The sequence below is a fragment of the Alternaria alternata genome, assembly GCF_001642055.1.
Source record: "Alternaria alternata strain SRC1lrK2f unplaced genomic scaffold CC77scaffold_40, whole genome shotgun sequence".
NCBI classification, from domain to species: Eukaryota; Fungi; Ascomycota; class Dothideomycetes; order Pleosporales; family Pleosporaceae; genus Alternaria; species Alternaria alternata.
Window position 1 is genome coordinate 134,868 of NW_017306229.1, and position 25,813 is coordinate 160,680.

Below are 25,813 nucleotides of genomic sequence, written 5' to 3' on the forward strand. Positions count from 1 at the left end.
GATGTAAGCCAAAGACCCGACGATGGAAGGAAATGACCCGACAAAAGCACGACTGCAGTATTCACTTACCGGAGCAATCATTTCATACCCAGCTGTATCAGCTTCGTACTAGCTTGCTTCAGCACAAGTTGAGATCGGGGTCGCTGGGTGAATAAGCGAAAAAGAAGTCGAAGTCAGACCAGGCAGTACAAACTACCAAGACACCCATCTCTTCCAAATATCAACCGTTCGATTTGTTGATAGCTCAATCGCGCGTCCATTTCCTCTTTTGTCTGTGATAAAGCCATACAACCGAAACATGACCAAGATTCAAGAGAAATTGTTCATCAACAATGAGGTAAAGGCAGAGACAGTGCGGAACATAGTGCGATGAGAGCTAATGAAACCGGATATAGTATGTCGGGTCGCATACCAACGAGAAACTGAAGGTGTACAATCCCTACGATGGAAGTCTTGTTTCGAACAACATCGAAGTGGCGCTAGAAGAAGACGTCGACTTGGCTGTGTCGGCGGCGCAAGCAGCGCTCCCAATATGGCAGGCGATGACGGGCGCGCAACGCAGTGCGCTGATGCTTCGGTATGCCGATTTGGTCGAGAAACATACAGAAGAGATAGCCCAACTGGAGTCACAGTGCATGGGATCGCCTATGATGCTGGCACGCAGAGTTGTGGGAAGTCACGTGGCTGTTTTCCGCTACTACGCTGGTTTGACGGACAAGATTGCAGGGACGACGTACACGGAAGACGGCGATGGCTTCTTCAAGATGGTGCTCCAAGAGGCGATTGGTGTATGCGCAGGCATCGGGGCGTGGAATGCGACGCCCATCTTTGCGGGATGGAAGGTGAGAATGCCGTTCACTTGATCACTTCCAGTTACTGGCTGACTGGCGTGCAACAGATCGCACCCGCTGTCGCAGCAGGTAATACCTTTGTATTCAAGGCGTCAGAGAAGTCACCCCTGGGCGCGTTGTACTTGGGACAGCTCTTTCGCGAGGCTGGCTTTCCGCCAGGTGTAGTGAACATGGTCTCGGGCGGGCCAGCGACAGGCGCTCTCCTGGCTTCGCACATGGGTATCGCCAAGATCGCCTATACGGGCTCTGTTAGCGGTGGTCGTGCTGTACAACTTGCAGCTGCAAAGAGCAACCTGAAGCCCGTTACACTTGAGCTGGGAGGTAAGTCGGCCGCAATCGTCTTCGATGACGCCCACTTGGAGAGCGTCATTACGCACTGCTCGCAGACATTTGCCCTCAATGGCGCCCAGGTGTGCTCCGCAGCCTCCCGAGTGCTTGTCCATCGCGACATCGCCGATACCTTCATTGCAGGTGTGAGCACCGCTTTTAAGCAATTGGCTGCAGCCCACGGCCCGCCTACCGAGGCACTCTTCGGCCCGCTGGTCGACCAGCAACACCATCAGAGAGTGCAGGCTTTTGTGGATGCCGCACGCGACGGGGGCGTTGGCGTAGTTGCAGGCGAGGTGCCGACCCATCCCACCGCCCTATTCATGCCGCCAACGCTCCTGATTGACCCCCCTACCAACAGTCGCGCATACCGCGAGGAGATCTTCGGACCTGTTCTGGCGGTCAAAACCTTTTCCACGGAGCAAGAGGCCATTGCGCTGGCCAACGATTCATCCTACGGACTTGCCGCTGCCGTCTTCACGTCCAGTATGCCGCGTGCTTTACGCGTTACCCGTGCTCTTCAAGTTGGCATGGTGGGAGTTAATAGTCCCGTCATGCCATTGACCCAGCTCCCATGGGGCGGATGCAAGGAGAGTGGTTACGGCCGCGAGGGAGGTTTGGCTGGTCTAGAAGAGTACTTGCAATCTAAGACGGTCCTGATCAGTATGAAGGACCCGCAGGCCAGCCCGGCCAAATAGATAGTCCGCAGCAGCGATGCTGTACACCCCGTAGCGCATAATACATCGCATTGGCACGCATGGCCGCCTCTATCCACATGAGCATAAAGGTTGTAGACCAGGAATACACCTTCTACTGTGTTTACAGGATGATATCACAAACACGCTGTCGCGCGTACAAAGACAAGTTCTACGACCAGACTTTGGTGTGCCTCGGAAGTTCCGCACGGAACCGGAACTTTCCGACGCATTTACGTGGGATTTGTTTGCGGAACTGCTTCCTTAGCACTGCAATCGCTTTGTATCGCTACACCCATTTATCGTTTGAACTCTATGAGCCCTGTACAGCTTCCTTTGAATTGAATCTTCAGAATGAAACGTTATTTGCCGATCCCTTTGCGAACAATATCATCGCCAATATTGTAGCACAATCAATACTACGGAACAGCCGGAAATGAGGAGCTACGAATCGCGTATATAGCAGACACAAGATGGCAAGAGCCCATTCCATCGCAAGGATGCTTCCGCAGCACTAACCTCTACATGATCCACGATCAAAGCCCGATTCACCCTGCTTTGCGCTCATCTGGGAAAATGATAAGCATCCTTTAGCCGACATCATGGATCCAAGAGCAGCACCTCCTTGAGTTCGCGACTGGTGTAGAACCCTATACCATCTCCCGTTCTTTGAACCGAATATACAATTCCGGTCGGTTGAGTGTCTGATACGATCTGAGAAGCTCGGTGGAGGGACTCAGACTCCACAACTGATTCTTTGTGCCCTTGACGCCCTCCGTCTCCAGCTCAAAGTCAAAAGCCCAGAGTAGATGCGCCACTATCAAACGAATCTCATAGTATGACAAGCTTTGGCCCATGCACTGTTTTGGTCCAGCTCCAAACGGTGTCGACGCGGACAACTTGTCATTCTCAAAAGCTGGGTCCCATCCCTGTTCGGGGTGGTTGCGCAACCATCGCTCGGGGTGGAATTCGTTTGGCAGATGGAAGTTGCTTTCAGACCGCACTGCTGCCCATGGAGCTACGGAGACTAGCGAACCCCCCGGAAGTATATGCGGACCGATTTGTGCACCCTTTGCTGGGACTGCACGAGGAAGATTTGAACTGACTGGTGGGAAGATGCGCAGCGCTTCTTTGATACACGCGTCGAGGTAGACCAATTCTTCCAACTTTTGCAGCGTGATGTCACTTGGATCCGCGAAGGTCGTGCGAATCATGGTAGCGAGACGTTTGTGAATCTCGCGATGGACGCAGAGATTGTACATGAAAGTAACGAGAAGAGTGGAAATGGTTTCGGAGCCCGCGGTGACAAGAAGTGTCATGTTGAGGAGGAGCTCTGTAGGTGCAAGAGTCTTTCGTGCGTCTTTGTTGCGCTGTATATGATAGATAACGTCCTTGTGAGAAGAGGTTTCGTCAGCAAGACCTTGGAAAATATTAGCTGACCTTGCCTTCACGGAAATCCTGTCATGACTTACGGTCGAAGGTTTTCTTCTTCGTGTTCATAAAGGTTGTCATCCTCCATTTCATCGCTTCCTTTGGCATGAGCTTTTGCGCCATCTGGTTGAGCCATGTACCGACTCCTGTGACTCTCCGAACGGCCATGTCCAGAGTTGAGGAGATGAGAACATTCGTAGTTGCCAGCGCCCATTCTGTTGCAACGCCCTCATCCAAGCAATGGAAAGACTCGCCAAAGCATAGGTCACCGATGATGTCGAATGTCGTAAAGGATACTGCATTCGATTAGATTATGTCACCATGCTCAGTGGGAAGAGAGCAGGAAGAGAGTCGTACACCAATCGCTCATGTTCAGAGCTTTACCATTCTTCCCTTGTGTCTTGACGGCGTGGATTAATTTGGCGGTCTGAACCTCCAATATTTCCTGTTGCGCCATGAGAGCGGGCTTCGTAAAGCCGACGGCCATTGCGCGTCGCTGTCTGGTATGCTCAGATCCTTTAGCGAGGCCAATGCCAACACAGCCATCGATTGGCTTTACAACACCGATAAAGAGAGGTGCTTTCTCCATCACGTCGCCATGCTAAACAGAATGATCAGCCGACATTACGACCAGTTCGTAGATAGTCCTGAATGAGCATACACGATTACCGTAGATCTGTTCCCAAGCATACGACTCGGTGAAGCTCAGTTCATCGGGAGATATCCGAACTACTGGTCCGTATCTCTGATGCAGTTTGTAGTTGTACAGGTGTTGGACGCCGCGGAAAGCTGCAATTGCGCTTGGGATACTCGATACGCTGTTAAACCAAGGTCCTGGGTACTTGCTTAGGCTATGCAACCACCGGCGATGCACAGCTTGTCCTAGGATGGGTATGAAGGTCTTGAGGCAAAATTCAGTATTTGTTTCGTATCTTAGAAACTGTCTAGCTCACCACCAGCAGAATACTCCATCCCGCAAAAGGGATATGGGAGAAGGTGCGTTCCATCTTTGTCGTTAATGCTACCAATACGTTCTGTCCAGAGATGCTCAAATGCACGGAATTGCCTGGAAATGCGCCAAAGAGCGTCAGCGGCAGATATACCACCTATATTGTGCTTTTGCTGACAAGATGCTGATAGCTTATCACGCTACGATGAATTGAACCGCGCCATGCCGGAGGAAACGAACTCAATGTTCAATACTGCATGGCAGCCTTGAAGATCTGGAAAATACCCCGCTGCTACGATTCGGGAGAGACATTGGTTTCGGGTCAATTCTTAGCTGCTCTAATCCCGGATAGAACGTAGACCATTGGTGAATGGCCGATGAAACGCTAGGGGACGAATTGGGTTATGGATCGAAACGACCATGTGCTACCAAGGTATCAGCATTGGCAACATGTACTCTGATATAAAGGCGGCGCGCCACGACATTACTATGATCACTCTCCATAACAGCCAAGATTATCTCGGATTATCCGAATTCTCTAGAGAGAAGTTTCTTTGACACCACCATGTCTACCTTTTTGACCAAAGTTTGGGCAAACGCCATAGGCTTCGGGATCGTTTGGACAGGGGTCGTGCTCTTCAGTGTACGTCCAGTATCATTCAACATTGAGAAAGGCTCTAATCAGAAAAACAGCGTCTCCGCTCTCAAGAGATCCAGAATTTCTTTCCCAAGCATGATCAGAAATGCGCTCCACAATCTGATGAATCAGTGAAGAACAAGGCCGTCGTCGTTCATGAGCGCTGGTACTACCCGCCCGACATCGCAAATGACTTGAAGGATATAGATCTTCCAGACCGGGTCAAACAGGAGATCTTTGCCACGGCTTGGGAATATACTCGTTGTGTCATTCCTGAATACACGAATTGGTCACGATATGTTGCGTTTATGCGCATCATCGTCATGGGAATCATCGCAGAATTTAAGGGTAGCCTTATGGACGTGGCCAACGACGATAATGTCGTGGGCTACAGTCTTACCGAGGTGTTAGATACATTGTGTGGAGGAACAGCAGGCCAGTATGTCACCGCTGTCAGGCAAATCCGATCTTTGAAGTCTCCTCACTAACACGCCCCTTCCAGTGCTGAGATGTGCCGCGAATACCGCTGCTTTTTGTTGATGTCGTCGCAAAAATCACGTCATCAGACAAACACCATGCTGTTTCGCCGTTACAGTGTTGCTCTTTCCAAGAGTCCCTGGCAATTCTTCCGCATGCGCGATACCGACGCGCTCGCTCGCTTCACCATTGGTGTTGCTCTGGTCTGCAATGACCTCGACCACATTTGGTTCACCAACGACCAATTCGACATCATGGCCGAAATCGGCAATACAATGTACGACGGTATATCATACTGGAAGCACCGTTCCGAGGGAGAAATCAACAGCACCTTCGCATATGTCCCAGAAACCAAGCGGGTAATGGCCTATCACAAGTGCCGCGAGGCGCTTTGGGCACTGGACGTAGCGTGGGCAAGACAGCCCGAGATGAAGTGTGTCATCAACTTCCTCCGCTACTTTGGCGGCCCAATTCACATGATTATGCGACGGTACCGCTTTGTGGAAGAGGGCCTTACCCTAGGCAGACCTGAGGACAAGCGCGTCATCGAGCAAACGAGGAAGCACGTCAAATTATGGAATAGGCTTGACGAGCAGAAGAAGACCAAGAAGCAGGAAACCGAGAGTCTCCAACAGTATCGCCACGTCCTCTCACGGGAGAAGATCCTGCTGTTTAACGGCCTCGGGGAAATGTTGGAAAAGGCTGACGAGGGCTTATGCTCCGAGTGCAGCTATCGAGAGACATACGGCGCGCCACAGGCTCATACTTTCGGAGGTGTTGTCCTATGTGCCGCACATAAGCAGGGCTGGGCGGACCATACGGAAAGTATACTTGAGCGCATGGTCAGAAGCTTTCCGGAGGCTGCCGAGACTGTTCGTATAAGTGAGATGCGAGCGACACGTTCAGCCGCGCCATAATTCATACTGGAAGCACCTCAAGAGAAGGAAAAATGATCGGATTCGAATACATGGGCGAGTGCTGGTGTTGCCAAGATTGTACTCAAGAATACGCGGAGTTGTGGGAGGATTGGAGTGCGGCAGTGGAAATGGAAGGGTCAAGCGAGACTGATATGTCATGGTACGCGGCTGTCTTCAGCATGTAACTTAGAAGGAATGGAATACTCTAGTTTCATTGTACGAAGGGGATCTTCAGTGAGCAATGTGTTGCTGATGCTAGCTGGAGAGCTCGTCTCCTCTTGTTTATGCCGAGCGATTCTAGCGCGATCATGCTTTGTTCAATACTACGGTCAGCTTTTCATCGTTCCCAACTCCGTACATGAATTTGATTGTGCCTTACCAGTAGTTTGTTCCGTGGAGATTATCGAACTACTTTCGCATTTAACTTTGGCGCACGTTCATGCGACACGTCAGAGCTAAAAGGCGTTAACAAGTTCCCTAGAGGAACCAGCAGTCTCATCGGGTTTGACGCGCGGGTACACAGGCAATTACATTGCTTTCATTTATTAGCAAGTAAATGACGGGATATTCCGGTACTGAAGAAGGGGCTACACGTAAAAGGATCAGCGGTGGTATTCTTGCCGTAGCACAGGAGCCTGGTGAAGTTGGGTGAAGAGCAAGGTTTCTCCTACTTAGCTTCTTTCGGTTAGCGAGCAATGTGGCATCCCGAGGACTCCTTCGATAGTCGCATGGGCAGCAGCGTTCGCGAGAGATATACTCTGTATGATGCGACGCGTATAAAGGCTGTGCACAACTTACTCACTCAAGTAACAGCGAGAGATCGCTTTCCCAGAAGCGCTGCGCCCCATCGCTTCCTCAAGCCTTTCAACTGCATTGCCTCACCTCCCCACAAGAAGTCATCATATTGGAGCGTATCCTTAGTGCAATCGCTCCAGCGTACTTTGAATACTCTGATATGAATTCCATTTAATAGTTGACATCATTGATCAGTGAATTACAAAGCTTCGGAGTCAAAAAATGAGCTTGAAGAACGAGCATGACATTGATATAGCTGAACAGGTAAGAATGTCGCATGGAAAATGCTTCTCTTCTTCAAACATCTTGGTATACTTCGCAGCCCGTCAACGCCGGTTCAGACGCAAATGCTTCAAAGACATCCTCGGTTACATTGAAGAACAAATTAAGTCCGTTCTTGTACCATGCGTTGCCAACAGCCTGGTCATTAGGCAACGCCTCAGTCAAAACGAACAGGTTGGGTATGGATGAAGATGGCACATAGAAGGATGGGCTGAGGGGTCCTAGATGGAACTTGTCATATCCCAAGTGAGCGACGGAGCTGAACTCTACATGTTCGTCGCCTCCCTTTGGCTTGAAACTACTCGAAGGACTGTCGCTGAACGTAGCGTCATAGGTAATTGCATGCATCGCATTATCGTCGTACTTGCTGAGGGCCTTCGTGACCCTAGTAGCGAGTTTGATTGGATCGGTAGCATTGGCAGGGTTGCTCTGGGCGTCAGGGGAAATCATGACCACGACGAACGGCGAGCCCAGTAGCCCGTCACGTACTCCTAGAAGCCAACGGAAGCTACTCGCCAGGTGTAGATCGATTTGTGGCCGTTGTGCATGACCACGAGCTCGGTTGAGACATGCCCAGAAGAACCCGATTAGCGCTGCCTGGTCGGTCAAGCGCATCGGACTTTTCGACTGCAGGTCTCCGAGTCTATGCTCGACTTCCGTGGCTGGCATATGTAACACATAGTTGTACATGGTTTCGGCTCCCTGGATAGGGCCATTCGGTTGAAGGGCACGGCGATACGGGCCTCGTGTGGGAAGCGCTTGAGCTCTCTTAAGTAGTGTCGAGCCTTGCTCTTTTAGATCAATACCAGTAAGCTGGCTGCTGAAAACTTCCGGTTGCCATGATGGGGGGTTTGGGCCTATCGCGTCTTCGCCATGGAACATTTGTCCATAGAGAATCGACCAGTGCTCCAGTAATCTCCCCGCCGTATAACCATCAGCTAAGCCATGTTCAAAATCGATCCCGAGACTGAAACCACCACAGGAGAACGCTGTGATCTGGATTCGAATGCCCGGGGGACGAGAGCAGGGCGCAGGAAATAGCGTGCGAAGAGACGAGGGCGAGTAATCCCATAAGAATGTAGACTCATTCAAAATGGTAGGTGGAAGCAGGCTGCTGATGCGCGACTTGGTATGCGCCTCAGTAAGTTCTACTGCCTTATCGCTAGGGCTTCCCCATTTGACAATGGTCCGCTGAAGTTCTTTTCCATCCACATCTGGGCTTGTAATTGTTTCCAAAGTCCCAACGAAGCGCGGGAAGATATCAAGTGTTTGAGAAAGACTTTCAGTAAGGCGTTTGATAAGGTCTTGCGGTTTCGTGGATTTTTCAAAGAGATATATGGTAGGTACAGTGCGACGGTAGGCATACCATGCGTCCAAGATAGGCAAGTTGGCAGACTGTGGTGATGTGTTCTGATGGCTCCGAGGCCAGATTTCGTGTACCTTGACGATGTCGACTTTCATGCTGCGTGGAATGAAGTTGCGTAAAACAATGCAGTCAGCCAATGATAAGAAATGTGAGCAAATGTCCCAAGAATAGTCGAAAGGTACCAAGAACATGTGAATGATGGATGTTGGCCCTAGCGCGAAAGGACTAGTCGCTATTCTCCCGTATGTCCCGATGGCGGTCGGGTCTGCCTCTCGCATCGATTGCCATATAGCCCGATTATCCCATGAAAGACCATCAATCTAGTCAATTAAACGTTATTTTAGATTGCAGCTCGTGCTCAGACGACGCGACATGCTAGGAATTTTGTGCATACTTACAATCACCCCGAGTTTCCGCCGGATCACGTGAGTTCGTCATGTACAAACAACAATAACTCGTCATCATGGAATCCGAGATCTTAATCTTTTGGCCGTGATCCCGGATGTTGCAGCAATATTTCTCGAGGCGAATTTGGTAGGTTAGCAATGATTAAGCCGGCGGCGTACATACCTATCTAATCTTTCCGCGCCAGATAGCTTCTAAGAAGATTAGCAATTCATGCATAAGCCTACCTTTTGACCATCTCTCCAACTTCTCTGAAGCCGATAACGAAAATATCCATCACACCATTACAATGCTGTACCAATCAACCAACGGCACTAATGGCATCAATGGTTTCCATGACAGGAACGGCGACAACAACGTTCATGGCACCAATGGTCACCGTTCTGGTGACGTTCAATCCACGAACTCAGATGATATGTCAAACTCGATCGCGATAGTCGGTATCAGCTGCAAATTTGGAGGCGCGGCATCCAATCTTGATGGCCTATGGCACACTCTAGCCAACGGCGAAAGTTGCTGGTCGCCGATTCCCAAGAGCCGCTTCGACGTCTCTAACACATACCACCCGGACCCATTACGGACTGACAGTGTAAGTACCAATCAGAACTCTTTGGATCATAGCTATAGGCTAATCAACTGTTACTTATAGCTCCATGTGAAAGGCGGCTTCTTTATTGACGAAGATCTGACTAAGTTCGATGCGCCTTTCTTCAATCTTACAGCGGACGCGGCCAAGGCCATGGACCCCCAGCTGAGGCTACTTTTGGAAGGTGTATACCAGGCGACCGAAGATGGTAAGCTAGCCATCATTTTCTTGATATGCTGTCTGGCTGGAGCTAATGCAATCATAGCGGGTATACCCACCGAGAAGCTCTCCGGCTCAAACACTTCTGTCTTCTCAGCAAGTTTCGGCAGAGACTATACAGAAATGTTGATGAAAGATGCGGAAGCACTCCCTACGTCTCTAGTCACTGGAAATGGCCCAGCGATGTTCGCAAACAGAGTTTCGCATTTCTACAATCTCAGAGGACCTAGTGTGACTGTGGATACGGGATGTTCGGGTGGTCTAGTAGCCCTGCACATGGGTGTCAACAGCATTCGAAATCGAGAATCGGATGTTTCCATCGTTGGAGCTTCGAACGCGATATTGAATCAGGACTTCTTCATCGCCATCTCGAACCTCGGGTTACTACATGAAGATGGACAATGCTATTCCATGGATCATCGCTGGGGTGGCTACGGCAGGGGCGAGGGAATGGCGGTATTGGTCTTGAAGAAGTTCTCCGCGGCGGTGAAGGACGGCGATCACATTCACGCTGTGATACGCGAATCAGCTGTCAACCAGGACGGCAGAACCGGAACGATAACCTCTCCATCCATGGACGCACAGCGATCGTTGATTCAACAATGTTACAGCCGGGCAGGAATCGATCTCGCATCCACAGGCTACGTGGAGGCTCACCTAACAGGAACCGGAGGCGATGCGATCGAAGCCGAAGCCCTGGCGAGAACTTTTGGAAAGTCGAGAGAGGCTTGCGATCCCGTCTGGGTCGGCTCTGTCAAGAGCAACATTGGACATACCGAACCGGTCAGCGGACTAGCAGCGGTCATTAAAGCAGCTCTCATACTACGCCACAAGCAGATCCCTGCTAATGTTACGTTCGAGAAAGCCAACCCGAATATTCCGCTGCAGGATTGGAAATTACGGGTTCCGACGTCTCTGACCCCGTGGCCTCGAGATAAGCCATTGAGGATATCCGTCAACAATTTTGGTTACGGCGGCACGAATGCACACCTTATCCTCGACGCGCCCCCGGGTCCTGACATACCACACAAACACGCATCCTCAAATGGCAATGGCGAAAGCGTCAACGGCAATGCGGGCAACGGAGTCGATCATCGTCCTCACAGATCCACTGAGGCACCATCTCTGATCTATATATTGAGCACCAGAGATGAAGCCGGTACAGTCAAGAGAAGTAAAGACTTGGCAAAGTACATGCGCAACGCCCTCCACTCTGGAGAGGCTCCATCACCTGATGATCTGGCGTACACGCTGTCTGAGCGCAGATCGAGGTTGCCATGGATAATCGCTGTCAAGGCTCGCAGCCTGGAGCAGCTAGCAGAGATTTTGGAAGACCCGCGCCGGCAGCCAATCCGGGCATCGTCTTCACCGGTCCGAATAGGCTATGTCTTCAATGGCCAAGGAGCTCAATGGTACGCTATGGGTCGCGAACTCATGAGCACATCAGAGGTGTTCAGTTCATCGATCGATCAAGCAGAGACACACTTGCGAGCCTTTGGTGCACTTTGGTCACTGAGAGAAGAGTTATTGCGAGATGCGAGAAGTACCAAGGTTCACGAGGTCGAGCTCAGTCAACCGCTCAGTGTCGTTGTTCAGCTGTGCTTGGTAGACTTGCTGCGGTCTTGGAACATAACCCCATCTGCTGTGGTCAGTCACTCGAGTGGCGAGATAGCGGCAGCCTATGCAGCAGGCGTGCTTTCATTCCAAGAAGCTGTTGGAGTCGTATATCACCGAGGGCGACTTGCCAAGAAGTACCAGAAACTTGCAGCACTCTCTGGCGGCATGATGGCTGTTGGTCTCGGTGTTGAAGAAGTACAGGAGTACCTTAGCGACGTCTCATCCAAGGGTCGAGTGGTAGTTGCTTGCATCAACAGCCCGTCTAGCGTTACGATCTCTGGTGACTTGGACGCCTTGGAAGAAGTAGCAACTCGTTTGGAGGCAGACGATGTTTTCGCGCGAAAGCTGAAGGTGCCATTGGCCTACCACTCACATCATATGGAGTTTATGGCTGAGGAGTATCAAAGTTGCCTGGAAGAGGTTCTCGGACCCATTCAAGAAGGCAGGCTGGATGTCACTTTTGCATCCCCGGTCACGGGCGGCATTATCACTTCGCGTTCAGCATTCTCCGCCGCACACTGGGTACGCAACCTGACCAGTCCTGTTCTGTTCTCTAGCGCATTGGAGTCCATGGTCTTTGGGTCGGCCGAAGTTCACAGCGAACCGCGGACGTTGCCAGCGTCAAGTCGCCAGGTTTCCGTCTTCCTAGAAATTGGTGCGCACGATACCTTGTCCGGCCCAGTCAGACAAACACTGCGCGAGACACGGATTCCATATCTTTCTTGTCTGAAAAGGCCTCTGAACGCGGTCGACACGATGCAAGACGTTGCTTGTGCGTTAGTGGCGCGAGGCTACCCAGTACATCTCGTGGCAGTGAACAAGCGGCGGTCAACCCTCTCACACCAACCAAAGTACGTCTCCAACCTTCCAGAGTACCCATGGAACCATCAAACCGCCTATAAACTTGAGCCTCGGGCTTCCGAAGAGCACAGACTCAAACGCTTCAAGCCTCACGAGTTACTTGGTAGGCTCATTCCCGGTACAAACCCCATCAGTCCAACTTGGCGCAACTTTCTTCGCACAACTGACATTCCTTGGTTGGTCGATCATCAGCTGGAGTCGAGTGTGGTTCTGCCAGGCGCAGGATATGTGTCAATGGCTATTGAAGCGATGCGTCTGTTCAAAGGGAACCATAGCCAAGATGCAGCTGGGTTGCAGTACCACCTGCGAGACGTAGACATTGTCAATGCTCTTATGATCCCGCACACGTCAAGCTCGTCGAGCAGAGGAATAGAGATCCATTTCTCACTTCGCCCCTGCAGCGACAAGGACTTGGACAGCACAGATTGGTACGAATTTGAGTTGTGGTCGGTCAGCGCCAAACATTCCTGGATACAGCACTGCAAGGGCGGCATTTCGGCCAAAGCGGCCAATAGCTCACGTCTATTGGAAACATCCAAAATCATGTCTGGCCTTGAACCTTCCCGGTTGGAGCACACCAAGAATATAGAGCCCGAGACTCTGTATCAGCGTTTGCGAGACTCAGGCTTCCAACACGGTCCAACGTTCCAGAACATCATCAGCAGTCGCGTTGCTGGTGAAAGGTCGGAAACAGAATTCTCTGTTGCTCCAGCGGCCTTTGAACGCGAACAGCAATACGTGATACACCCAACGACACTGGACTCAATTTTCCAGTGCTGCTATGCGACTCTGCCTGTAGATCTTACAAAAGACGCGATGTTTATTCCTCGATCGATACGAAGGGTTACCGTACCTTCGCAGCTCGGTACACATGCAAGCCAAAGGCTGTTCGCAAACTTGAACTGTCTATCATCAAGTCCCAAAGGGTCACTTTTCGAAGGTCTCGTATACGCCGCAGGAGACGATGAATCTGTCGTTGCTGGCGAACCCCAGACAGCCACGTTCGAGATCGAGCAATTCCGTCTCCAACGAGTCACCCAAGCGGCAACGACTGCCCAAGATGCAAAGGCATCGCACCCACCGATTCATTCAAAGAGCCGATGGGAACTTGATATCAATTACACGGTCCCAGATGGTATTAGAGAGTCAATGAAGATCTTCTTGACCCAGCCTGAGCTAGCATTCGCCAGAAACGTCCGCGAAGTCGCTTACCACCATATCGCTAGAGCTCTAGAGCAGCTGGGAGCAAAGGCGGACGATAAGTGGACTTGGTATCACAAGAGATTCTTCGAATGGATGGGTGCAGTCATCCAGGTAGCCGATAATGGTACTCTGATGTCTGGAAGCGACTCGTGGTCCAGGAGAAGCGAGACTTTCATCCAAAGCCTTTGCCTTGAGGTGGCGTCAGCGAATGCGTCTGGAGAAATGGTCCATCGCATTGGAAAACATTTGTGTGACATCATCCAGGGCAAGCTGACACCTTTGGAGCTGATGATGGAAGACGGACTTCTCAATCGCTACTACGAAGAACTACCGCAACTATGCAACGGCTCTTACAAGCACCTCCGAAAAGTGGTTGAGCTCTACTCTGTCGTAGAGCCTGGTGCCAAAGTTATCGAGATTGGTGGCGGAACTGGCGGAGCAACGTCCGTCGCTTTGGATGCTTTCGCTGCCCGATCGGAGGAGGGGCAAGGTGCTACACTACTCGGACACTATGACTTCACAGATATCTCTTCAGGATTTTTCGGTGCTGCGAAGACCAAGTTTGCGGCTTGGGAAGACAAGATGAGCTATTCCAAGCTCGACATAGAGCAAGATCCTTTAGAACAAGGTTTCGCAGCTCAGAGTTACGACCTTGTAGTAGCTTCACATGTGCTACATGCGACAACAAGCTTGAAACGTACGTTATCGCATGTCCGCAAGCTATTACGGCCGGGAGGCCAGCTTGTTCTACTCGAAGGAAACCAAGATTCGCTCGATGTTCAGTTGATCTTCGGGACCGTGGAAAAATGGTGGTTGAGCGAGGAGCCTGAACGCCAAACATGCCCCTACGTCAACCTCAATGTGTGGGATGAGGCTTTGAAAGCAGCGGGCTTTACTGGCATAGAGTTTGAGATAGGAGACTGCGAAGATCCTGAGGTCCAATTTACCAGCACCATCTTGACGCACGCCAAGAACCAGGACCCGTTGTATCCATCCTCGATTTCTCTCGTTGTACCGTCAACTTTGGAGCCGCAGGCCTGGCTAGATCAAGTCGCTAGTACTGTACAACGCGTCACCGGATCGGCGCCCTCAGTGGAGACTTTCGAGGAAGTTGAAGCAAATGATGACCGTCTGCTCATCGTGGCGCTCGACCATCATACACCCTTCATCGACACCATGGACGACAAAGCATTTGAGAAACTTCGGTATCTCTTGCTTCGTTCTAAAGGCATCCTCTGGTTAAGCTTTGGTGGAGCAGTTGACAACGAGGATCCACGCTTTGCTCAGATGGCTGGTCTGTTTAGGACTCTGCGACGCGAAGATCCAAGTAAGCGATATGTTCGATTGGCATGTGAGCGACCACAGCAATCGTGGCCAACAGAAACACTGCAGATGCTGGCGCACGTGTTGCAGCAGAGTTTCGACTATGGCCCATCCGGTAATGCCAACTTGGACTGGGAATATTCTGTGAAAGACCAAGGCCTGTATGTTCCTCGTCTGTATCCAGATCTTGCGCAGGATAGGGCTGCTAGTGGAGGCGACCAACCTCCTTACCTGCAAGACTTCAGCTATTCCAACAAAACACTGAGGCTTCAACGAACACGCAGCGGTGTATCCGGTATCGGATCCTGCTTTGTGGAAACATCCAGCACGGTGGAAGATTTGCCGAGCGGATTGATTGAGATCGAGCCGAAAGCTTTTGGCCTGAACATAGTAGAGGCAATTGAAGACGACGATCCGGCCGCTCATGAAGGCAGCGGTGTCGTTAGAAGGCTTGGTCCAGACACAAAAGATTCCGGCCTATGTGTTGGTGATCGAGTCTGCGGTATCTTTAGAGGCCCCATAAGCAATGTCAGCCGCGCTCACTGGACATGCGTCGTCAAAATTCCCAACGATCTTACTTGGGAGGAAGCTGCATCCGCACCATATGCGTGTTCGACCGCTTGGTTGGCTTTGCGCAATATCGCAAGATTACAGAAGCATGAGCGAGTGCTATTACACTTTGTTACGGCAGGTGTTAATCGAGCTGCTCTTGCCTTGGCGCAGAACATCGGAGCCGAGGTCTTTGTCACTTGCGCAACAGATGAAGAGCGCAATATTCTGCTAAGAGATTACAACGTCTCCAGTAGCCATATCTTGCCTAGCGAAGCCGCTTCTGTTGTTGCTGCTATCATGTCCCAGACCGATGGTCAAGGTGTGGATGTGACGCTGAGCTCTGTCGGCGGGTCATTGCTGAAGGCATGCTGGGAGTGTACTGCCCCATTTGGCCGCTTCATACAACTTGGCAGGGCCGACTTAGAAAAGTCGAAGCACCTTGATATGACGCCGTTTGGCCGTGGGGTCTCCATGACAGGCCTTGATACCCTGCAATACAGCGATATGAGAGGCACGATATTCCACAGGGCATTAGCAGAATCCATTGAGTTGTTGCAGCACGAAAGAGCTAGGCTCGCTACATCAGCCAAAGTCTTCCGGCTGGACGAGGTCGACAAAGCTTTTGAGCATATCCGAGGTGGGAGCCACTTGGGCAGTGCTGTCATTCTTCCACAGCCTGGTGATGAGGTGCATGTCATCCCCAAGACTAAACCTTCGCTTGGCCTCGACTCTCCGGACTCTACCTATCTGATCATTGGAGGTCTTGGAGGTATCGGACTTGCCGCAGCTTATTGGATGATGGAACAGGGGGCCAGAAATTTGATGATAGTCTCCCGCAATGCTGTGGCTCACCCAAAAGGGTTGGCGTTGGCTCAAGAAGGAAGTAAGTACGGTTGCAATGTCTACTTGCGCAACTGTGACATTTCCGATGGAGAGTCCGTCCGTAGTCTCCTGGCGAAAGTGAGGGAAGAGCTACCTCCAATCCGCGGGGTTTTTCAAATCGCCGCAATACTCGACGACACGGTCTTTGAGCGCATGATGTTCGAACAATGGCAGAAAGCTATCGGCCCCAAAGTCACCGGCACCTGGGCCCTTCACCACAACTTGCCAGGCCTGGATTTCTTCATCACGACCTCTTCCGCCACAGGAGTTCTGGGTAACGTGTCACAGAGTAATTATACTGCTGGTGGTACGTTTCAAGATGCATTCGCGCGATACCGCACGTCACTCGGCCTGCCCGCTGTGACAATCGATCTTGGTCCAATCGATGATGTTGGGTACGTCGCACAAGGTGGAGATGCAGTGAAGATGCGCGTGGAGAAGGCCCTTGGCATGAAGTGTTTGCCCATCGCCCATGTATTGCGACTGTTTGAAGATGCAATCAGGAATCCAAACCGACGCCGTACCGAGAACAGCCAGGTCATTACCTGTATTTCTGGGTACCGCAACTTGGTGGATGATCCAGCGGTGAGGAAAGACCGCCGATTGGGAACTCTGCGATTGGGCGATGCCACCGCGACAGAAGCCTCGGTCCATTCACAGTCCGAATCATCGAAGAACATCGATGGCCTGGTGTCTCAGTTGTCGACAGAATCGTTGTCCGAAAGCAGGTCAAAGGAGGTCATCGTGGACCTACTGGTAGCCAAGGTTGCCGAGTTGTTCAATTTGGAGAAGAGTGACATCGACACTGGTGATGCTCTGACAAGCATTGGCGTTGATTCTCTGGTTGCTGTAGATTTTCGGAACTGGTTGGGTAGCGTTGTCAAGGCCAAAGTCAGCATCTTCGAAATCCTCCAGACAGCGTCGCTGGACGAATTTTCTAGTCTGGTAGCAGAGAGAAGGAAATAGGGGAATTTTCGGCTGTATGTGGCTAGATAGAGGATTATGCATTCGGTTTCGTTACAAGCTTCAAGTGGAGCAACCACGCGACGCCCGGCTCTTATTTAATCCGGGCTCCGATAGTCCGATGGCTTCTGATGAAGCTCCGCGCTCCGATGCACGCCATAGGTCAGATGTGTTCAGCTGAACCGCAGGACGGTACTCTCTGCATATGCTATCGTATTAGCCCCAGGGGGATTCGCAGGTTACTTCCGAGCCTAACATAGTCCTGATTCGTGCCTTGAGGTCATTGTTGGTTGAGACGTGTCGCTTATTCCCATGAAACTGTAGGAGCATCATCAATTCACTCACGACATACATATCCCTTGCTTCTCTTGTTCCTCCCATCCCAGACTCTAGCTTTTGATCTACACAACTTAATCTAGAACACTACAACACGAGTTGCGATTGGAGTCATATAGAAGAAAGTCCGCGCGAAAACGCCCCTCATACAACAAGCCTCACATACATCCTCGATCCAGCTAACAGGCCAACCCATCAGCCATGTTTTGTAGGGTTCCTGCTCCTCCTCAACTTTCTCCTTCTAATGAACAGCAGCCCTGAACACAACCGCAACCCTCCACCACGTAACTCACCTCCCGCGGTCGATTTCCTTCGCCAGTGCCGTCTCCCAGCTCCACAACCACGAACTCCTCATCCGTCTCGACCCTGAATATGCTTCTCACGAAACCATCCCCTCGGACCCCTCCACCCCAGCGGCCAAATGCTACAGAATCACCGACCACATGAATGCGCTTCCCGCAGGTCTGTGGGACACAACTGTCAAGTTTGACGCGCATATGACGGATCTGGATGATGGAGTGTTGTGGATCATTAAAGCGCCGCTGGGACTAACGCAACGGACCACTTGGAGGTGCTTGAGGACGGACACTTTGGAGGAGGCAGACAGGGCTGAGGGCGTCGAGGACAGTGAATGGAGTTTAGTGGAGGATGTGGAGATCAAGGCAAATAGGATGTTGGTTGGAACAGTCAAGGGAAAATGCGAGGAAAACTGGCCAGGAGCACATGGCAAGTTTTTGAAGCATTTGATGGCGGAGGGTGGGGAGACGAAGGCATAATGAGGAGTTGGAGCAGCCTTGGAGAGATTAGTTTTACTTGTACAGGTACTGGAGGCGTTCTGAGCTCGCCCCACAGTCATGCGTGACCTGTTCAGTATATAATTCCTACTACAAAGAACGTACTCCAGTTTTGAGCTATGATGCTACAAATGTAGTCGACAGGCCGAAGCCAAAGATTTACGGCACAGTTCTTCGCAAGCCTCGCCCGCCATGCCGGGAACGCGGAGATTCAGACCAACCAACACCTAATCAGGACCGATGGGCCATGTGCCGTTGGGCCTAAAGACGTGTTCTGCCTGGCGCATGGGGCGAGAAGTTCCTAGGCGGAGCCTCTGCATCTAGAAGGCGGGCAGATTGGCGGAATTGGATCCTGGTGGCGGGACGTGAACATCAGCTAGGCGTAAAGAGGATGCTGCTTCTCAACCTGGGGAGTCCCTGCATAAAGCCAACTGCAGCAGCATGGAGAACCGACCCTGAAAGCCGACTGCTGCTCCCTGCATTTCTTGTTGCGCGATGGCGGTTTGCAATACTATATCATGGCCAGAGAAGCAGAGGTTCCTGTCTGCTCACGCGATGCTGTGAGACAGGTCAAGCGACCAATGTCTCTCTTTGGAGGTGCGCTGGTGACCGCCGAGATCTCGCACGTGGCGCCGTTCCAATCGGGCCTTCTGATAGCGACGATAAGACATTGGACGACAGCAGTGGCAGCACATGAAAGCTGCTGCACGTCGCTGCTGCTGGCATCCTTCGCGTCATCTTGTTACACGCTATAGTCAGCTCTCGGTCGACTTGCTAGCTGACGGCTCGAGATCGTTCTTGAACCGAAGGGCTGTTGATCGGCCTGCCTCGCTCGCTCGCCGCATAACACGGGCCATGCTCCCCGCCTTTCGCCTTTCTAGACTGGAACTGCCCCATTCCGCTATCCGCTCAGCTATCAAAAACCGCGCACCCAACCGCCGGGTCGGCGTCAGCTTTCCTGCGTTTGTTCCTTTTTGCTGGTACGGGACTGTTCCCACCTTCTCTGCCTGCCATCTTGCTCCTGCAGTCGTGACGACATCCTGGTCAAGTTCTCGACATTGACAGCACCCTCCTTCCCCGCGCCCAACCATTCATCGTCGAGCACCGCGCACCGCACAGCCACGCCTCGCCATGGAGCCGCTATCCATCGACTCCGTGGTCGTCGACCATGGCGAAGTGAACCCCTCGCCGGGAACTCCTCCTTCGGACGCCATCATGATCGAGCAGCCAAAGATGAAGGGCAGGCAGCGTCTGTTCATGGGCCTACAACGCATGGCGTCTTCCAATAGCCTGGCACACATGGGCAGACCTCGTTCACACAGTCTGAGAAGCGGCGGAAAGGCATCCATGTCTTGCGTCTCCCTCGCATCGCCTGGCTCGCCGTATGGAAACTCGTTCGGCAGTTCCTATTCGTCAGAACTGTCGAATGGTTACTCTACGGCACCAACATCAGTAGCCAACAGCCCGCCCGGCACTCCTTTCTGGGATGAGAGGACCCGCCTACGCATGAAGACACCAGACGTTCCATCCTCAGTACCTCTCCCTTCGGCACGACGACCCTTCACCCGGGATGGCACCGAGGCCGAGAGCGACTACTTCTCGCGGCCTGTACGCAAGGTCCAGAGACGAGTCAACTTCAACTTTTGGGGCGACATGCCCACCGAGATTCGCATGCAGATTCTTAGATATCTCGAACCCAAGGAAATTGTGCGATGTTCGCGCGTCTCCAAATCGTGGCATACCATGTGCTTCGACGGTCAGCTGTGGAGCGATCTCGATACGAGCAACTTTTACCGCGACATCTCAGCCAACGCTCTGGTCAATATCATCACATCGGCGGGTCCGTTTGTCAAGGATTTGAACTTGAGAGGCTGCGTACAACTGAGGGAACACTGGGGCAAGGACGGCTTCATTGAGTCTTGCCAGAACCTGGAGAACTTTTCGTTACAGGGATGCCGGATTGACCGGACGTCTATCCACTGCTTCCTACTTCAAAACAGCCGCCTCGTTCACGTCAATCTCTCGGGTCTCGCAGGCGCAACAAATGCAGCGATGAAGATCCTGGCCGCACACTGCCCAAGAGTCGAAGTCTTGAACATCTCATGGTGTAACAACATCGACAACCGTGGGCTGAAAAAGGTTGTCGAGGGTTGTAAAAAGTTGCGAGACATCAGAGCTGGTGAAGTACGAGGCTGGGACGACGTCGACCTGATGGTGGAGTTGTTCAAGCGAAACACTCTAGAAAGGCTCGACCTCAAGAACTGCGACAGTCTCAATGATGAAGCGCTGGCTGCTTTGATCGAGGGCGTAGACGAAGAGGTCGACGTCCTTACCGATCGGCCAATCGTCCCACCCAGAAATCTCAAGCACTTGAACCTTACTCGTTGCCGCAGTATCACCGATACCGGCCTGAAGACGTTAGTACACAACGTCCCATATCTCGAAGGCCTCCAAGTCTCGAAATGCGGCGGACTCACCGATGATGCGTTAATGAGCTTACTGCCTACTGTGCCAGTTCTTACGCATCTAGATGTTGAAGAGATCGACGGATTGACCAACGAAGTCCTGAAGACACTCGCTGAAGCTCCATGCGCCCCTCATCTGCGACACCTCTGCATCTCCTACTGCGAAAATCTAGGGGATGCGGGCATGCTCCCCATACTGAAAGCCTGCACCCGTCTCGCATCACTTGACATGGATAACACACGCATCTCCGACCTCGTCCTCGCAGAAGCCGCATCAGGCCTCCGCAACCGCAACCGCGCCGCTCGTGGCTTAACCAACTCAGAGCGCCCAGAGGTTGGTCTTCGCATCGAAGCATATGACTGCGCAAATGTAACATGGACCGGTGTTCGCGAAGTCCTATCTCGAAATGCAGAGATCACACGTCCTTCTTCGCGCTCTGCGAGCAAAGTCGCGACGTATCCACGTGAGATTATCAAGCTCAAGTGCTTCCATAACTGGCAACCTACGGTGGAGGAACATACCAAGCGTGTCTTGAGGGGTGATTTCGCAGCCGCCGCGCGTTTGGAACGCAAGTGGGCCGATTGGATGATGCTAAATGAGGAAGCAGGTGTTGGTGGTGCTGGAGCCAGGCGGCGGAGAAGAAGAGCGAGGGAAGCGCAGATGATGCATGCGGATGAGGAGGAAGGCGGTGCTGGTGCTACTGGCGGTGTCGGCCGCCGCCGCCGTGCGCGAAGTGGTCCAGGTGGCTGCACTGTGATGTGAATGTGTTTTTTGGTATCTACAGCGGCGGGGTCATATGGCGTCTTCTTCTTGGGATAGAAGTTGGCCCCAGGTTTGTGGGTTGATGCAGCAATGTTGCATATGGCTCGAATACGTTGCACAATGATCCGATGCTCCTCCCCTTGGGTGAGTATGAGCGTTGGAAATAGTCCTGATATTAGCATGGGTATCTGGAGTTGTGGAGCGGCTACTCTTCTACTGTTCATAGATCTCTACATGTTGCATGTTACATAGTTATGCATCCATCTTCATTCACTCTCAGTCAAGAAGTCCTATTTTGTAATCTTGAGTCGAAGCATGCTGCAGCTCGCGGCCCTACATCAAAATGTTTGTTTGCACGTGAGCGCGCGACTAGCTCGAGTTAGCGGCGCGTTTGCTCTGCATTACATCATCTTCGAACAATCGCTCATTCAACTTCGACATATCATTGCGAAAGAGCAAGGCTTTCATTTCTGCTGGTAACAGTCTCACATCAGCCGAAAAGGAAACATGGATGATCAATGGGGAATTTCCAAGACTAACCTTGAGGTTTTTCGCATCGCGGGTCTACCACCAGACTTCTACTACATTCCAAATTTCATCAGCGCGGAAGAAGAATCGTCAATAGTGCAGAAGGTGCGTTTTCCTCTTCGCTCTTATTCCCAATTCTTTTTCCTATTCTCCAACGCACGAGATTGCAGACACAAAGTTTGCAGTTCTACTATTAACTACCCCGCCCTGTTCGCTCCCTCACAACAGCCCATGGAACAATCAACACACCTAAACATCTTCACTACACTACCCTTGAAAACCATAATTATGCAACTAATATCCCTAGATTCCAGCTCAGAGATGGACACACCTCACTCATCGGCGTCTCCAGGCTCTGCCCTCCACCCTCACTAAAAACAATACCTTGCTCGCCGCCCCTTTACCCGCTTACCTTACCAACCCCATCCTATCTCGTTTTAAGGACCTAGGAATCTTTGACCACACACCGCACGGCCAGTCAAACCATGTTCTCGTCAACGAGTATAGACCCGGTGAAGGCATCATGCCGCACGAAGACGGAGATGCGTATGCCCATGTCGTTGCGACTGTCAGTTTAGGTGCGGGGTTGTGCTTGGACGTGCTTCCTAAACCAGAATCTTCCTTTAATAAAGAAGGACAGCAGGATGGGGGTAATGAGGGGCAAGGAGATGGGAAGAAGGATAGGAACGAGAGGCAGGAGATCGAGCAATCTTCACCTACTAGAAACGAGGACAACCAGCAAGAGAAAATGTTGCACCTACCTACACGTATTTTTCAGGAACCCCGCTCCTTGCTCATCACGACGGGTCGTGCGTACCGAGAGTTGATGCATGGTATTTCGTCAATTGAGGTTGATGAGGAGTTGAGTGAGGGAACGGTGGCGAATTGGGGATTATTGAGTCAGGAAGGAAAAGATGCGATTGCTAGGGATGGTGGCAGTAATCTCAGAGGTACGAGAGTGAGCCTGACATATAGGGATGTAATCAAGGTTAGTACAGCAGCGAGTAGAGTGTTGGGTATGGGGAGGCGGTGATACTGAGAATATTGTCATCATGCAATGACAATGGAATGGCAAAAGCGGAGTTCGTGTTTCAGAATACTTGCAATCGAGTCATCACGAGACCGGAATGGACATAGCTTGTTGAGGTGCAAAACATGATTGGTATACTTCGCTCAAACGGACAAACAAAGGAAATTACCTGCGCCTAATCATGTACATCGCTCTTCGTTTTCGGTACACTACTCCAGACACCAGAATCAGAAATCGCGTTTCTGCCTACACAGCTCACGCCTGCTGTTCCTTAGCAGGCCTATAGTGCCCATTCAGATCCGTGTCACTCCCATCACTCCTGCTGTTATCGCTCTGCCTCCTCTCGCCGGTAAGCTTTTCGGGCCTCTGCTGCTCCGCCAACTTCGCTGCCTTCTTCCTCCTCATCTCGCCCCAGATCGCCGCAGCAACCCAGGTAACCCACATAACACCAGCAACAACGCCGTAAGCAATCTCACCATCAGGCGAGTTACCCGCAAGCAGTAGGCCAAGCCCACCGTTGATGATACCGAGAGTAATCGCGATGCGACCAACCCAGATATGAGCGTAGGACCAGAGAGTGCGGTGACTGTACTTCTTGAAGAGGACGTGGTGCATCCAGCCTAAGATCGGTTGGAAGAAGATGAGCGCGAAGACGACCATGCCGATGATGGCATGGTAACTGTCAATGTAGTGACCGCCACTGACTGGTAGAGCGAGCCAGATACCTAGACCAAATGCAGCAGTGTATGTCATGTAAGCGAAGATCTGGAACAAGGCGTGAAACCAGAGGACGCTGGGGAAGGAAGCGAGACGGATGGCGATGGATCCTGCAGGGAAGAGGATGACGAACGCGAGAGAGGCGAGGACACCGTGAGCGATGAGGTGTTTCTTCGTGTTGGGTTCGCTGGAGGAGATGGTTGTGACACCAGAGTTGGCGCCGCCGTTGTTGGGAAGCGTATCGCAGTAGGGGAGTGAGGAGTCGTCGGATTGACGTTTATCCCATGGTGCGCCGGTAGGCCAGGATGTTGGGCGCGCGGTAGGTCGGCCAGTCCACCAGTCGTCATCGTCGTAGGAGGCAGTCTTGCTGGGTTTGGCTGATGATTCTGATTCTGATCCTGATGCTGTTGCTGCGGCGCCAGAAGGGCGTTGGCGGCAATTGGTCGGAGTTGCGCCTGATCCGCCGGTGGTACCGGAGGGGGAGGTGTTGAGAAGGGGGTTTACACTTGAGCCTCCCTTAGCGGCAGCGAACTCCCAATTGAAGACGCCTTCGCTACTGTGCTGGCGGATAGATGCAGACGTAGAGTCATCGTTCTTGGGACCCCCTGAGGATTGGTAGGCGTAGATGAAGTTGCCGCTGTTGGAGGTAAAGTCCATGGTGCCGCCGGACCAGCTGTTACAGTTGGAACCTGGATTACATGTCAATGGATGTTCGGATTGTATGAAGGAGTATAATACTCACATCTCACGTTGGCAGTCATGACACCATTCGAGACACCAGAGCCTTCAAGTAGCGTGACTTGCGCAGCATCATTAGGGCTAGGAGCGCTATAGCTGCTTGTCGTTCGTGGCGATAATGTCACGTTATTGCCGTCTGCTGAAGTGTATACAACAAACATGTTGGAATTGGCCATGCCACTACCCTGACCGAGCGCAACCCACTCATAGCTGCTCGGTGCAGATATCGAGAAAAAGATCTCTCCAGCATCGGAGGATGCTGCTGTTGCTTCGGGGATGTTGAGCCCAAAGGTTACACCGTCCGAGGGACTGGTATTGGCAACTTGGGCTGAGGCACGATAGGCTAGATATGGTTAGTGCTGTAGTACAACTCGGCTGTGGCAATAGGCTTACCCAAAGCCAACAGGCCTACAGCAGACGTCTTAGTATTGCGTCTCATTTTTGATGGCCCTGAAGAACGTTGAAAGGAAACTGAAGTAAGAGATGTCAAAGGGCTCGACGCTTCGAGGCTAGTGACGCCCGGCTGAAGTGGCTTGAGAGGCGTCCCTAAAGCAAGGTAGATGACAAAGCTATTGATTTGGCCTAAGGGTAGGAGAGCCAACGAACCAATGAGACAAGATGTTTTGAACTTGAGTAAGTGATGTTCTGTCAGATATTTCTTGGTGGATGTGGACAAAGAGGTTTATAGATGGTGGAGACCGGATCGTCCGCCTTCCAAGAGTACCATCCAAGGCCCAAGACAGATGCTGACAGAAGCATGGTCTACGTACACACACTTGGCCTAGTTTGGTGAGTAGGTATCTGTAGGCACAGTTGAACCAGCGGTATTACTGCTGATGCGTGGTTGGGCAATGCTGGCCGAATGCGGCGGCTTTGCGGAGACCCGTCACCGGCTGGGCAGACCGCAAACAACCTCAGGACATGACAACACAACTTGTGCAAGAGGTACGCGTCACAGACGCCATGAGGCGCGAACAGTGAGATACCCGAGCGAGCATGGTTGCAGGCTTATCGTGATACCAGTGAGGGCTGGCGGACTTAACGGCGGCGCGGCTTGGCCTTACGCGTAGAGGTGGCTATGTGCAGGGACAAAGAAGTAACTCG

At 51.8% G+C, this 25,813-nt stretch overlaps 9 protein-coding genes across 9 annotated transcripts; 6 read left to right on the forward strand and 3 right to left on the reverse strand.

Moving 5' to 3' along the window:
- Window positions 1–298: 298 nt before the first annotated feature.
- Window positions 299–1,931, forward strand: CC77DRAFT_976923 (aldehyde dehydrogenase; the record flags this gene model as incomplete). The annotated part of the gene is made up of 3 exons (XM_018535955.1): window positions 299–337; window positions 396–842; window positions 899–1,931. The coding sequence occupies 3 exons, from the start codon at window positions 299–301 to the stop codon at window positions 1,874–1,876; spliced, it is 1,464 nt and encodes a 487-aa protein (XP_018379071.1). The 3' UTR covers window positions 1,877–1,931.
- A 592-nt stretch (window positions 1,932–2,523) lies between these two features.
- Window positions 2,524–4,311, reverse strand: CC77DRAFT_1084950 (pisatin demethylase; the record flags this gene model as incomplete). Its single annotated transcript, XM_018529409.1, has 5 exons — window positions 2,524–3,293; window positions 3,346–3,600; window positions 3,662–3,905; window positions 3,966–4,205; window positions 4,258–4,311. The coding sequence occupies 5 exons, from the start codon at window positions 4,309–4,311 to the stop codon at window positions 2,524–2,526; spliced, it is 1,563 nt and encodes a 520-aa protein (XP_018379072.1).
- A 507-nt stretch (window positions 4,312–4,818) lies between these two features.
- Window positions 4,819–6,292, forward strand: CC77DRAFT_1045246 (hypothetical protein; the record flags this gene model as incomplete). Its single annotated transcript, XM_018527387.1, has 3 exons — window positions 4,819–4,896; window positions 4,971–5,329; window positions 5,393–6,292. The coding sequence occupies 3 exons, from the start codon at window positions 4,819–4,821 to the stop codon at window positions 6,282–6,284; spliced, it is 1,329 nt and encodes a 442-aa protein (XP_018379073.1). The 3' UTR covers window positions 6,285–6,292.
- Window positions 6,293–6,404: 112 nt separating this feature from the next.
- Window positions 6,405–6,912, forward strand: CC77DRAFT_1026524 (hypothetical protein). Its single transcript, XM_018526278.1, has 2 exons — window positions 6,405–6,595; window positions 6,664–6,912. The coding sequence occupies exons 1-2, from the start codon at window positions 6,480–6,482 to the stop codon at window positions 6,842–6,844; spliced, it is 297 nt and encodes a 98-aa protein (XP_018379074.1). The 5' UTR covers window positions 6,405–6,479; the 3' UTR covers window positions 6,845–6,912.
- Window positions 6,913–7,376: 464 nt separating this feature from the next.
- Window positions 7,377–8,822, reverse strand: CC77DRAFT_1036211 (hypothetical protein; the record flags this gene model as incomplete). Its single annotated transcript, XM_018526996.1, has 1 exon — window positions 7,377–8,822. The coding sequence occupies one exon, from the start codon at window positions 8,820–8,822 to the stop codon at window positions 7,377–7,379; it is 1,446 nt and encodes a 481-aa protein (XP_018379075.1).
- A 599-nt stretch (window positions 8,823–9,421) lies between these two features.
- Window positions 9,422–18,585, forward strand: CC77DRAFT_976935 (polyketide synthase PksH; the record flags this gene model as incomplete). The annotated part of the gene is made up of 5 exons (XM_018535956.1): window positions 9,422–9,721; window positions 9,782–9,926; window positions 9,984–17,320; window positions 17,368–17,530; window positions 17,930–18,585. The coding sequence occupies 5 exons, from the start codon at window positions 9,422–9,424 to the stop codon at window positions 18,448–18,450; spliced, it is 8,466 nt and encodes a 2,821-aa protein (XP_018379076.1). The 3' UTR covers window positions 18,451–18,585.
- Window positions 18,586–19,190: 605 nt separating this feature from the next.
- CC77DRAFT_1026527 (RNI-like protein) lies at window positions 19,191–21,970 on the forward strand. The gene has a single exon (XM_018526279.1). It carries the CDS (start codon window positions 19,600–19,602, stop codon window positions 21,694–21,696), a length of 2,097 nt encoding a protein of 698 aa, XP_018379077.1. The 5' UTR covers window positions 19,191–19,599; the 3' UTR covers window positions 21,697–21,970.
- Window positions 21,971–22,111: 141 nt separating this feature from the next.
- Window positions 22,112–23,257, forward strand: CC77DRAFT_1002950 (hypothetical protein; the record flags this gene model as incomplete). Its single annotated transcript, XM_018523195.1, has 3 exons — window positions 22,112–22,329; window positions 22,532–22,874; window positions 22,968–23,257. The coding sequence occupies exons 1-3, from the start codon at window positions 22,204–22,206 to the stop codon at window positions 23,255–23,257; spliced, it is 759 nt and encodes a 252-aa protein (XP_018379078.1). The 5' UTR covers window positions 22,112–22,203.
- A 136-nt stretch (window positions 23,258–23,393) lies between these two features.
- Window positions 23,394–25,447, reverse strand: CC77DRAFT_663198 (CBD9-like protein). Its single transcript, XM_018532656.1, has 3 exons — window positions 25,103–25,447; window positions 24,714–25,052; window positions 23,394–24,660 (listed from the first exon to the last, which is right to left on the reverse strand). Exons 1-3 carry the CDS (start codon window positions 25,146–25,148, stop codon window positions 23,510–23,512), a joined length of 1,536 nt encoding a protein of 511 aa, XP_018379079.1. The 5' UTR covers window positions 25,149–25,447; the 3' UTR covers window positions 23,394–23,509.
- Window positions 25,448–25,813: the final 366 nt, after the last annotated feature.